The sequence below is a fragment of the Armigeres subalbatus genome, chromosome 3, assembly GCF_024139115.2.
Source record: "Armigeres subalbatus isolate Guangzhou_Male chromosome 3, GZ_Asu_2, whole genome shotgun sequence".
Taxonomy (NCBI): Eukaryota; Metazoa; Arthropoda; class Insecta; order Diptera; family Culicidae; genus Armigeres; species Armigeres subalbatus.
This window is the reverse complement of record NC_085141.1, coordinates 346,285,603-346,298,647: the sequence shown is the minus strand read 5'-3', so window position 1 is coordinate 346,298,647 and position 13,045 is coordinate 346,285,603. Positions and strand designations below refer to the sequence as shown.

At 45.5% G+C, this 13,045-nt stretch overlaps 1 protein-coding gene across 1 annotated transcript in view; it reads left to right on the top strand.

Moving 5' to 3' along the window:
• LOC134225953 (uncharacterized) overlaps nt 1-8,455 on the top strand; it is a 47,416-nt gene extending 38,961 nt beyond the window's left edge. Inside the window, exon 5 of the mRNA XM_062706415.1 lies at nt 7,221-8,455. Coding sequence (XP_062562399.1) covers nt 7,221-7,485 — 265 coding nt within the window. The 3' untranslated portion in view covers nt 7,486-8,455. The remainder of the gene's footprint in view (nt 1-7,220) is intronic.
• The last annotated feature ends 4,590 nt before the right edge of the window (nt 8,456-13,045 follow it).

Here is a 13,045-nt window from a genome sequence, read left to right as displayed (position 1 = left end):
TTCTGAACCTCTTGAAAGGAGGCTTCCTGAGCATCTTGGAAGGAGGCCTGAGGCCTCTTGGTGGGAGGCTTCTGAGACTCTTGGAAGGAGGCTTCCGAGCCTCTTGAAAGGAGGCTTCTGAGCCTCTTGAAAGGAGGCTCCCGAGCCTCTTGAAAGGAGGCTTCCGAGCCTCTTGAAAGGAGGCTTCCGAGCCTCTTGATGAGAGGCTTCTGAGCTTCTTGATGAGAGGCTTCTGAGCCTCTTGAAAGGAGGCTTCTGAGCCTCTTGACAGGAGGCTTCTGAGCCTCTTGAAAGGAGGCTTCTGAGCCTCTTGAAAGGAGGCCTGAGGCCTCTTGAAAGGAGGCTTCTGAGCCTCTTGAAAGGAGGCCTGAGCCTCTTGAAAGGAGGCTTCTGAGCCTCTTGAAAGGAGGCCTGAGCCTCTTGAAAGGAGGCTTCTGAGCATCTTGGAAGGAGGCTTGAGGCCTCTTGGAAGGAGGCTTCTGAGCCTCTTGAAAGGAGGCTTCTGAGCCTCTTGATAGGGAGGCTTCTGAGCCTCTTGAAAGGAGGCTTCTGAGCCTCTTGAAAGGAGGCTTCTGAGCCTCTTGAAGGAGGCTTCTGAGCCTCTTGAAAGGAGGCTCTGAGCCTCTTGAAAGGAGGCTTCTGAGCCTCTTGAAGGAGGCTTCTGAGCCTCTTGAAAGGAGGCTTCTGAGCCTCTTGAAAGGAGGCCTGAGCCTCTTGAAAGGAGGCTTCTGAGCCTCTTGAAAGGAGGCTTCTGAGCCTCTTGAAAGGAGGCTTCTGAGCCTCTTGAAAGGAGGCCTGAGCCTCTTGAAAGGAGGCTCTGAGCCTCTTGAAAGGAGGCTTCTGAGCCTCTTGAAAGGAGGCTTCCTGAGCCTCTTGAAAGGAGGCCTGAACCTCTTGAAAGGAGGCTTCTGAGCCTCTTGAAAGGAGGCTTCAGAACCTCTTGAAAGGAGGCCTGAGGCATCTTGGAAGGAGGCTCTGAGCCTCTTGAAAGGAGGCCTGAGGCCTCTTGAAAGGAGGCTTCTGAGCCTCTTGAAAGGAGGCTCTGAACCTCTTGAAAGGAGGCTTCCGAGCATCTTGGAAGGAGGCTTCTGAGCCTCTTGGTAGGAGGCTTCCTGAGCCTCTTGGAAGGAGGCTTCTGAGCCTCTTGAAAGGAGGCTTCCAGGCCTCTTGAAAGGAGGCTTCTGAGCCTCTTGAAAGGAGGCTTCTGAGCCTCTTGAAAGGAGGCTTCTGAGCCTCTTGAAAGGAGGCTCTGAGCCTCTTGAAAGGAGGCCTGAGCCTCTTGAAAGGAGGCTTCTGAGCCTCTTGAAAGGAGGCTTCTGAGCCTCTTGAAAGGAGGCTTCTGAGCCTCTTGAAAGGAGGCTTCCTGAGCATCTTGGAAGGAGGCTTCTGAGCCTCTTGAAAGGAGGCCTGAGCCTCTTGATAGGAGGCTTCTGAGCCTCTTGAAAGGAGGCTTCTGAGCCTCTTGAAAGGAGGCCTGAGCCTCTTGAAAGGAGGCTTCTGAGCCTCTTGAAAGGAGGCCTCTTGAAAGGAGGCCTGAGCCTCTTGAAAGGAGGCTTCTGAGGCCTCTTGAAAGGAGGCTTCTGAGCCTCTTGAAGGAGGCTTTGAGCCTCTTGAAAGGAGGCTCTGAGCCTCTTGAAAGGAGGCTTCTGAGCCTCTTGAAAGGAGGCCTGAGCCTCTTGAAAGGAGGCCTGAACCTCTTGAAAGGAGGCTTCTGAGCCTCTTGAAAGGAGGCCAGGAACCTCTTGAAAGGAGGCTTGAGGCATCTTGGAAGGAGGCTTGAGCCTCTTGGTAGGAGGCTTCTGAGCCTCTTGGAAGGAGGCTTGAGGCCTCTTGAAAGGAGGCTTGAGCCTCTTGAAAGGAGGCTTCTGAGCCTCTTGAAAGGAGGCTTCTGAGCCTCTTGAAAGGAGGCTTGAGCCTCTTGAAAGGAGGCTTGAGCCTCTTGATAGGAGGCTTCTGAGCCTCTTGAAAGGAGGCTTGAGGCCTCTTGAAAGGAGGCTTCTGAGCCTCTTGAAAGGAGGCTGAGCCTCTTGAAAGGAGGCCTGAGCCTCTTGAAAGGAGGCTCTGAGCCTCTTGAAAGGAGGCCTGAGCCTCTTGAAAGGAGGCTTCTGAGCCTCTTGAAAGGAGGCCTGAGCCTCTTGAAAGGAGGCTTCTGAGCCTCTTGAAAGGAGGCCTGAGCCTCTTGAAAGGAGGCTTCTGAGCCTCTTGAAAGGAGGCCTGAGCCTCTTGAAAGGAGGCCTGAGGCCTCTTGAAGGAGGCTGAGGCCTCTTGAAAGGAGGCTTCCAGGCCTCTTGAAAGGAGGCTCTGAGCCTCTTGAAAGGAGGCTTCGAGCCTCTTGAAGGAGGCTTCCAGGCCTCTTGAAAGGAGGCTTCCAGGCCTCTTGAAAGGAGGCTGGGGCCTCTTGAAAGGAGGCTTCCGGGCCTCTTGAAAGGAGGCTTCCGGGCCTCTTGAAGGAGGCTTCCGGGCCTCTTGAAAGGAGGCTTGGGCCTCTTGAAAGGAGGCTTCCAGGCCTCTTGAAAGGAGGCTTCCAGGCCTCTTGAAAGGAGGCTTCAGGCCTCTTGAAAGGAGGCTTCCGAGGCCTCTTGAAGGAGGCTTCCAGGCCTCTTGAAAGGAGGCTGAGCCTCTTGAAAAGAGGCCTGAGCCTCTTGAAAGGAGGCTTCCAGGCCTCTTGAAAGGAGGCTTGAGGCCTCTTGAAGGAGGCTTCCAGGCCTCTTGAAAGGAGGCTTCTGAGCCTCTTGAAAGGAGGCTTGAGCCTCTTGAAAGGAGGCTTGAGCCTCTTGAAAGGAGGCTTCCGAGCCTCTTGAAAGCAGGCTCTGAGCCTCTTGAAAGGAGGCTTCTGAGCCTCTTGAAAGGAGGCTTGAGCCTCTTGAAGGAGGCTTCCAGGCCTCTTGAAAGGAGGCTTGAGCCTCTTGAAAGAGGCTCGAGCCTCTTGAAAGGAGGCTTCCAGGCCTCTTGAAAGAGGCTTCCTAGCCTCTTGAAAGGAGGCTTCCGGGCCTCTTGAAAGGAGGTTTCCGGGCCTCTTGAAAGGAGGCTTCCGGGCCGCTTGAAAGGAGGCTTCCGGGCCTCTTGAAAGGAGGCTTCCGGGCCTCTTGAAAGGAGGCTTCCGGGCCTCTTGAAAGGAGGCTTCCGGGCTTCTAGAGAGGCTTCTGGGCCTCTTGAAAGGAGGCTTCCGGGCCTTTTGGAAGGAGGCTTTTGGGCCTCGTAAGAAAGGAGGCTTCCGGGCCTCTTAAAAAAGGGCTCTGAGCTTCTTGAAAGGAGGCTTCTGAACCTCATGAAAGGAGGCTTGTGGGCTTCGTGGAAGAAAGCTTCCTTACCTCTTGAAAGGTTGAAAGGAAGCTTTCGAGCCACTTGAAATTAGGCTTCCAAGGTTATTGACAGGAGGGTTCCGTGCCACTTGAAAAGAGGCGTCCAAGCCTCCAAGAAAGGAGGTCTCCTAAAAGGAGGCTTCCGAGCTGCTTGCAAGGAGCCCTCTGAGAATCATAGATTGAGGCTTACAATCCTTGTGCAATCAAGCAACTGACTTTAAAAAAAAAGCCTTCAAATAGTGGCTTCAGAACCTTTATACTCTAGATTTTAGTTCAGAAGCATATTCTTAACATATCATACATTATTTTGTTTCGATCAAGATTTTCGAGAGATCGAAGATTTTTTAAATTTGTTCATTCGACGTTTTATCCTGTTGATCTTTAGTCCTGCCGCCCTTCATATACTATGCTGGTTGAGAAGGGCAGGATTCAAATGGTTTCAATTTACTGATCACCATACATATTATGTGCAAGACAAAGTTTTGAAATAAAAAAATACCCAATTGTCTAACCTTTATCAATAATATTGAATAATAATTGTAATACATCCGCCATTACGCACTTTTGTTCGAGGTACCCCCTGGGGCCAGCGAAGGTGAACCCCTGGTTGAGAACCGCTGTGCTAGAATATCTAAAATGAGTTAGACATAATGTAAGACAATGAAAAAACTTTAAAAAAATAGTTGGTAGATAAAAGAAACAGTCACACCAGGTTTTTTTGGGTGATGACTTAGTGAGCGAGACCTTCTCCGAGCAACAACGTGGCGACGATTCCCGAAGGAATTCTCTGAGAAATTGTCTGAGACATTCCCGGAGGAATTCACTGAATTATTCCCCGAAGAATTCCAGGAGGAATTCCCGGAGAAATCTCTGAGAAATTCCCTGAGGAATTCCATGGGACATTCCGCGATGAATCTCTGAAAAATTCCCAGATGATCAATCCTTAAAGAATTCTAATCATAAACTATCACTAATCCCGTGTCGAAACGTCGGACGATAAATAAAACTCGTTTCAATTAGATGAGACTGCGTAACCGTGTTACTCATAATTTATGATTGAACGTTACAGTCGACTCTACCACAGTAAAAAAATAAAGACCGAATAAGTTTCCAGCGGAATTCTTTGATACATTCCCGGAGGAATTCTAGGAGGGATTCTTAAAGCAATCTCTGAGGATTTTTTTGAGGTATTCCATAATGTCTGCGATGATTCCCTAAGATTCCTAAAGATTTCCCGGCAGAATCCTTGAGAAATTCTCTGAAGAATTCCCGGAGGAAATCACTGAAGAATTCCCGGAGGTAAATCCAGGAGGAATTCCCGGATAAATTCCTGAAGAATTCTCGGAGAAATTCCCAGAGCAATTCCCGGAGGAATTTCCTGAAAAAATGTCAGAGAAATTTCTCAAGAATTCTCGGAAAGGTTCCCGGAGAAATTCTCTAAGAAGTTTCTTGGGGAATTCTATGAGACTTGATGAATCCTAGAGGAATTTCCGTAGAAATCCCTGAATAATTCCCGGATTATTTCCTTAAGAATTCTCTGAAGAATTCCCAGAGCAACTCATGGAGGAACGCCCTGAGAAATTCACTGAAGAATTCCCGAAGAAATCCCCAAGGAATGCCCGGAGAACCCCCTGAGGAATTCCCGGAAAATTTTCCTGAAGAATTCTTGTAGGAGTTCCCGAAAGAATTATCGGAGTACACTGGTCGGCATAATAAAGTGCCCACTTGCCGTTTTTCATACAAAATGGTCAACTTTGGAGCTCTAGATCTCGGGTTCCCGTGAACCGATTTGGCTGAAAATTTTACCAGAGCTCAGATATAACTTGAATTTTAACATATCTAAGTTTCGACCATATTGATTCACAGGTTAAAAAATTATTGCGGTATTACCAAAGTGAATTTTTTGGCAAAAATTTATTTTTTAAATATCTTGAATTCTATAGGTTGTAGACTGATGACATATTCAGCAAAAACGCGTATTTTGCCAATACAAAAAAGTTTGCTATATATACCTGTACACTTAGAGAGAGAGTTATCGAGGTAGTTAAAAAACAATTTACGACCAAAAAATTCACGTTGGTATTACCGCAATAATTTTTAACCCTGTGAGTCAATATGCTCGAAACATAGATATGTTAAAATTCAAGTTATATCTGAGCTCTGGTAAAATTTTCAGCCAAATCGGTTCACGGGAACCCAAGATCTAGAGCTCCAAAGTTGACCATTTTGTATGAAAAACGGCAAGTGGGCACTTTATTATGCTGGCCAGTGTAATTCCTAGAGGAATTTCCGGAGAAATTGCCCAAGGAATTTCCGGAAAAAATCCCTGAGACATTGCCGAAGGAAAGGAATTCCCAGATATTTCTGGAGGATTTCCCTAAATAGTTCTCTGAAGAGTATCCTAAGACATTTCAGTAGAAATTATCTGAGGATCCCTGGAGGAATTGTCGGAGGAGTTTCCCAAGGAATTCCCTGAAAGATTTCTGGAGAAATCCCCCGAGGAGTTCCCGGAAGAATTTCCAGAATTCTCAAAGAAATGTTGTGGATAATTTCTGGAAGAATTCCTTGAGAAATTCCCGGAGGAATCACCTAGAAAATTCCCGGAAGAATACCCGGAGGAATTTTCAGAGGAATTCCCTAGAGTTCTCATATAGGAATGTCGGGAGGAATCCCTGAGAAAGGTTCAGCTTAATTCCCGGAGTACTGCCCTGATGAATTCCCGTAGGACTTCACTAAAGAGTTCCTGAAGAATTTTTTGAGGAAATCCCTGAAGAATTCCCGAAGAAATCCCGGAAAATATTTCTGAGGAATTCTATTGAGAGTTTTCTAGGACATGCTAAAAGAAATTCTTTGAGCACTTCCGGAGGAATTGCCTGAGAAATTCCCGAAGGAATGCCCTGATAAATTGTGTGAGGAATTCCCAGAGCAATATCCAGAATTCTCGAAGAAATTCTATGGAGAATTTCCGGAAGAATTCCTTGAGAAATTTCCAGAGCAATTACCTGGGGAATTCCCTCAGAAATTCCTGGAAGAATACCCAGAGGAATTCCCAAAAGAATTCCTGTACAAATTACCTGAGGAATTCCGGAGGAATCTCTGAAAAATTCTTGGAGGATTCCTGGAGAAATTCCAGAAGTAACAGAGAGGACCCAGGTGAAGAGAATACCTTAACCAGAGCCATCGACAAAAGAACCGTTGCATGAACGATATGCTCGAGATCGGTAAAGAGCATCGAAAGTGGCTGATTTGTGGGGCAGTGACCTCGGTGGCTTGGGATTGCCTTACTGGTTGCAGAGACTGTTTACTCGACTGCTGACGATTGCTGGAGTGTACGAAGACAAACTTCGTGGATCTGTTGGTTTGGTGGGTGGAATCAATTGGCTATTTCGGACGATAGGTTTTTGATGCAGCGCTGTGTTGTGTCTTTGCTGACAAGCAGTTGATGCCAAGAGCGTTTTTCTTCATGGCTTCAAGCCGTTGAACGAAAGTCATTTTTACAGTCTCAAATAAGTGGACTCGAGCGTTTGCCTCTTGATTCACTATTTTGCGATTGTTTTAGTGCGTTTGCCTCCAGCTTTTGTTTCAAGTCATCTCAATACCTGAAGTCATCTGATACCTCCAATTGCAATCTTCTTTATAATTTTCAAATACCTCTTCTAAGCGTTTCCTCCACCCGTGAGTCATGTCACTGTCCCTTTCATCTTCGTACGTAAACGCTCACCTTTTGCGAATCTTCATAGGTTTGGAGCCATACTTCATCCTGCAACAATCGCAGATTCTTTAGTTTTACGTAGAGATAGATACCTAAAATCTGCTTTATGGAACTTTTTTTAGTAAAATGATTTATTATTGCATGTTTTGAACTAGAATATGTACCTATTTGCAATAATATTTGAATACCTGTTTTTCCTTTTACAGCAACGGAGGTAACCTGGACAATCGTTTCGACGAGGGTGGCCAAACGGTTCAAACCACGTTCACCTCATTCAACAACGACAAAGGACACTTCTCCCAGACGACGCACTTCTTCGATAAGGACGGAAAGGTGACAACCCACAGACATGAGTCTGGTCCCGGAAGCCAATCCGGTAACCCGCAATCGGATTCTTCGGCACCTCCATCGTCAACGTCGTCCGCGTCTCCCACCACCTCGTCTTCTTTGCCAACCCAAAAGAAGAACTAAGTTTTCGACTCTGATGAAGGTTAACCCAAAAGAAAAAACTTCACAACTAGCATAGTCACGATGAAGATGGAGATATGAGCGACAATGTTTCGATTGATGAAAAAACTGTAAAAAAACTGTAAGATAATACTGTCTTGGGGTGTGCCTATAGACCTATGTTATATCTGCAGATTGCATTAGGATTTTTAATAGCGAACGGAAATATGAATCACCCCAGAAACTAAGAAATTAAGTTGTTGCAGTCAAATTCACAGACTCCGTAATTGACATAATCACCTGAAAGCTATAAAAATGATAAAAATTAGATGTGTCCACCGAATCATCAGTGCGCGATCTGGTCAGTCTTCTCTCGTTAGCTACATGGGCGCATTAAAATTTGCCGATCTTTTCGATTGATCTTCTTCGCAACCCTCTTTCCGAAACATATGATTTAATCAAAAGCCGCTCGGATATTGAACTTACTTTATTTGAAAAAAAAAAAACCGGCACGCACAGGAAACGACAGTGTGAAATTATCCGCGCAAATAACTGCGATATGCGATGTAGCAAAGCAAAAAACTCGGAAATAATCTCTCTTTTTCGTGTCGCCACACATTCATTGGCGGCGTGGTGCGCACGCGGTCGATCTCCGCATTTCGTCGTCAAAGGCGGGGAAAAAGATCATCATAACAGTAGCAATCAACCGAAACCGATCGGGAAAAAGCATCGAAGTCGGATCGAATCAAACTTGTGGCTTTTGCGCGCGCGATGACGAGAGGATGCGCAAGGTGATGCGCAGAAAATACGAACTTCCGATGCTCCCCAAAACTAATTTATTGTGTGTGTACTGATTCGTAATTTAAAATGCCAATTTAAGTTAATGTGTAGGTAGAGTCTAGGATGATGATAACAAGATACAAAAAAAAGAGAAAGGAAACTAAGATGAGAATGAATAAAGTAGTTTTAGAATGATAGGCAGTAAGAAACGAAATTAATCGCTTTGTGTCAAGCGGGCGTTTAATTGGGGTCTGTTGTGAAAGAAAAATCCCTATCCGGCAATGATAGAATCTTGGTTTTTAACGCCTGTGCACATTTCGGTCTGCGTGTTTAACAAGAAAGAAGGATCAAATGATCATTTCTTCGCGTGAAAAATAAATCTGAGGACCAGCTACAGGGGTATTGTTCTCATACTACAGTTTTATCACTGATAAAACTTATACTACCGATTTTTTAATGAAGAGTGAACGTAAATCTGAGAAGGTTACAGCAACCTGAGCAGGTTAACTCAAGTAATGTGGGGATGGGTAATATATAGAAGCTCACCCGACTCACTACAACCAAAACCCTTTCGCCAGTCCGTACCCCTCGGGCCCTCAATCAATACTTCAGGGGCAGACTATTGAGAACGCTCACAATTACGCTATCGCACAAGGCATTAAGAACCAAGGAATCAATATTCGAGGAACGCCTAGCAATATAATTGTCATCAACAGGGTTTGTTACTGACGCACCTCGCACCTCGCAACAATCCCCCATCCCTCAGCGTGAACAACTGATCATATATTTTATTCAAAAATTTGTATGAACCGTGGACATTCGCCATACAACCCCTCCTCCTGAACTGTCCACGTGGTATATGGACAGGACAGCCACCAACTTGAACACCAATCATGAAAAACTATATGGGGGTTTGTGCGACTTCACAACAAACGCTCAAACATGCTCAGCGAACTTTGACTCCGCCCTCGACAGATCAAAACAAAATCAAACCATTTTAATTTTTTACATCCGAGCCGCCAACTGTCGAAATGGTCGTTCGTTCGAACAACTCCACACACGGTCAAACAAAACATCAACCGAAGTATTTTCTTGGGGCACAGTCAATGTTGGTCACACGTGTTTGAGCGGGTGTACGCTACAGAAGGTGAATGTTGATCTGACCATGCTTGTTACACACTTATTCTCGATTTTCTTGTTCGATAGTTTTTTTACGGTTTTGCAAAAATCGTTTGAAAATTATTGATAGCATTGCATAGAACCCTTGCACAAATCGTAGATGGATTTTCTCCACACACCTGGTCACGTCCTTACAAAGTGTTTTATTTTATGACTGTCCTATCATCTGCCTAAAGAAGCACTCGGAACCGAAACAGCTTTCACAGGTAAAGGATATATGTATTATAATAGCACATAACATATAGGCATCTTCGCCATGGAATGTGGTCCTTCCATGATTTTGAAACGCTAGCGAACCTAGCGGTGGAAGTCAAACTTTACTGAACAACGTGCATAAGACAGAGCAGCATCGCATGCTTCGATGTCTCTTTCTTTCACTTTGGATGTACGGGAGTGCCGTTCGTCGATTGTTGATACGCAAAGAGCCTACTTTGAAAATTGCAGTTTATTCTATCATGCCTATCTGTTTTGTGATAATAGGAAATATATGGAATTGAATATATACAAATGGAATGGGGTAAATAAAATCATAAAAAACTTACCAAATTTGAGGCGCACTTACGATTCCATTTTTCAACCAGTGCGTTGGAATCAGTAGCAGACGAATTTCAACTCTCCAATGTCCATTATAGCTTCTACTATTCCCTTTTTTGAGCCGCATTGTCTTCAGGATGTATGGGTACTCTCATCATCTATTCCAGGTTTCAGGTTGACTGGATTTATCCGCTGGATTCACATTGTCTAGCTGGTTGAGGCTGATTTTCGATTGACGGTGTCAACGGTTTGGCTAGCATCGTCCCTGTCGTGTTGATAAGTGCGTCCCGAAAAGCTGTTCCGGTGAAGGATCTTGAAAACGTTTCAGAATAACAGGATCGGTTCACATGATGTCGTCCGTAACAGACTATCCTGGCTATGAAGATTTTCCGATAGTCGAAAAAAAAAATGCTTCGAGATATATTGTACCGTGCATAAAAAAATCTACTCCTTCGCTTATTTTTAGTCGCAACGAAAAATAAGTGCCAGATAGTCCAGATAGTCGGCTAAGAAAAACATACCTGCAGAAAAAAAGCTACTAAGATATTTTTGAAAATTTGGCCGCCACGTGGTGGATTGTGGCGATGAATGCTTTGATAGCACTTGTTTGTTTTGTACTGCGTAGAATTTTTTTATATTTATAGAGCCTTGGAAAATGATCACAAAAGTTGTCATTTTGTTGCAAGGCACGGTATGTGAAATGATTTTTTTGAATGAAAATATCGCTGATTAAATGACAAAAAACCACCAAACGCGTACTTTAACATAAAATATGGAGCACACAAAAAGTGTACCCCCTTCATGTCGTGGCTTGCTCAACTCCTCGAGCTGTCTAGTTTTCCGTGGGCGGTAATGGCCGCCCAAGGGCCTCATACGCCTGTCACTGGCGAACAAAGCTCGTGTACTCTGCATCGAAGCTTAGAACCAATCGTTAATGTGAACATTTTTATATTCGGTTACTTACTACAAATAAATTCTTTTTCGAGTCCCTATAATCAAGCAGGTATCTTAAGCATACCACTTCGTTATATTGCTGCATGATTGAGTGTTTAATTTTGATAAAATATCGAACACAAAAGTGTGCATAAAAATTGCCTCGCCATAACAAAAAGGTGGTAGAGAATTAACACTGTTGTTTACAGTTTAGAACCAAATCCAGATGTCGCACATGTTGGGGTTGCCGGAAGAGGGTGAGCTCGATGGGCCCCCTCTTGAGGACTGCTGGAGTACAGTTAAAGCAGCCATTAACGACGCAGCGGAGAACAACGTCGGGTATATGGGTCGAAGTCGACGGAACGATTGGTTCGACGAAGAGTGCAGACAGATTCTGGAGGAGAAGGACGCAGCGCGGGCGGTCGCGCTGCAGCAAGGTACCCGGCAGAACGTGGAACGTTATAGACGGAAGGGGAGACAGCAGACCCGCCTTTTCAGGAAAAGAAACGCCGCCTGGAAGAAGCGGAGTGCGAGGAGATGGAACAGCTGTGCCGTTCTCAAGACACACGCAAGTTCTATCAGTAGCTCAACGCATCCCGCAAAGGCTTCGTGCCGCGAGCCGAAATGTGTCGGGATAAGGATGGGAGCATCTTCACGGACGAACGTGTGGTGATCGAAAGGTGGAAGCAGCACTACGAGGAACATTTGAATGGCGCTGAGAGTACAGGCAGTGAAAGTCAAGGCAGCGGAGGAGATGACTACGTCAGTTCAGCGGAAGATGGAAGCCAACCAGCCCCCACCTTGAGGTAAGTTAAGGATGCCATCCAACAGCTAACGACCAATAAAGCAGCTGGTAAGAATGGTATCGGAGATGAGCTCATCAAGATGGGACCGGAAACGTTAGCCACTTGCCTGCACAAACTGATAGTCATAATCTGGGAAACCGAACAGCTACCGGAGGAATGGAAGGAAGGGGTTATATGCCCCATCTACAAGAAAGGCGACAAGCTGGAGTGTGAGAACTTTCGAGCGATCACCATCCTTAATGCCGCCTACAAAGTGATATCCTAGACCATCTTACGTCGTCTGTCACCATTAGTGAACGAGTTCGTGGGAAGTTATCAAGCCAGCTTCGTTGACGGGCGCTCGACAACGGACCAGATCTTTACTGTACGGCAAATCCTTCAAAAATGCCGTGAATACCAGGTCCCAATGCACCATCTGTTCGTTGATTTTAAGGCGAAAATTATGGACGAGAACAGCTTCCCTGGAAAGCTTATAAGACCGGTTGTCCTCTACGGACATGAAACATGGACAATGTTCGAGAAGGACTTGCAAGCACTCGGAGTATTCGAGAGACGGGTGCTTAGCACAATCTTTGGCGGTGTGCAAGAAGACGATGTGTGGCGGCGAAGAATGAACCATGAGCTCGCCCAACTCTACGGCGAACCCAGTATCCAGAAGGTAGCTAAAGCCGGAAGGGTACGATGGGCAGGACATGTTGCAAGAATGCCGGACAGCAACCCTGCAAAGATGGTGTTCGCTTCCGATCCGGCAGGTACGAGACGGCGTGGAGCGCAGCGAGCGAGATGGGCAGACCAGGTTCAAAACGACTTGGCGAGCGTGGGACGTATCCGATGATGGAGAGATGCGGTCTCGAACCGTTTAGATGGAGTAAAATCAAAGAGCAGATTTTTTGCCTTGAGTGTTGGATAACACTGCTCCCAGGCGCAATGAACAATGTTCAAACATTGGGTTTAAACTTGGGTTCAAACATGTGCGCTTGCACACCAGAATGCTACGCTTGGGTAAATGAACGGGTTGCTAGGGAAACTATTGTTGATTCTTCACGTTTCCCAGCTGTGTTACCGTGCGGGACCGAAATCTGTACAGCTTCGAAATCCGTCCACCTCATGAGATATCAATAAATTGAAGGAGGTTGAAGGTAATTAATGTAGGAATAATTAATCTTATCCTGTTCAGATACTTGACAGTAAGCTTTTAGGACATAGAATTGGAAACAAGGCTTTGAAATTAAAACCACAAAAATCAAAAACAAATCTCCACCCACCAAACGCGGAGTTTGTGCCGCCATTTTGTTTTCGGGTAGAGCATAATTGCACCAAAAGTTACTGTGTTTTAATTGCTAATTGCAAAT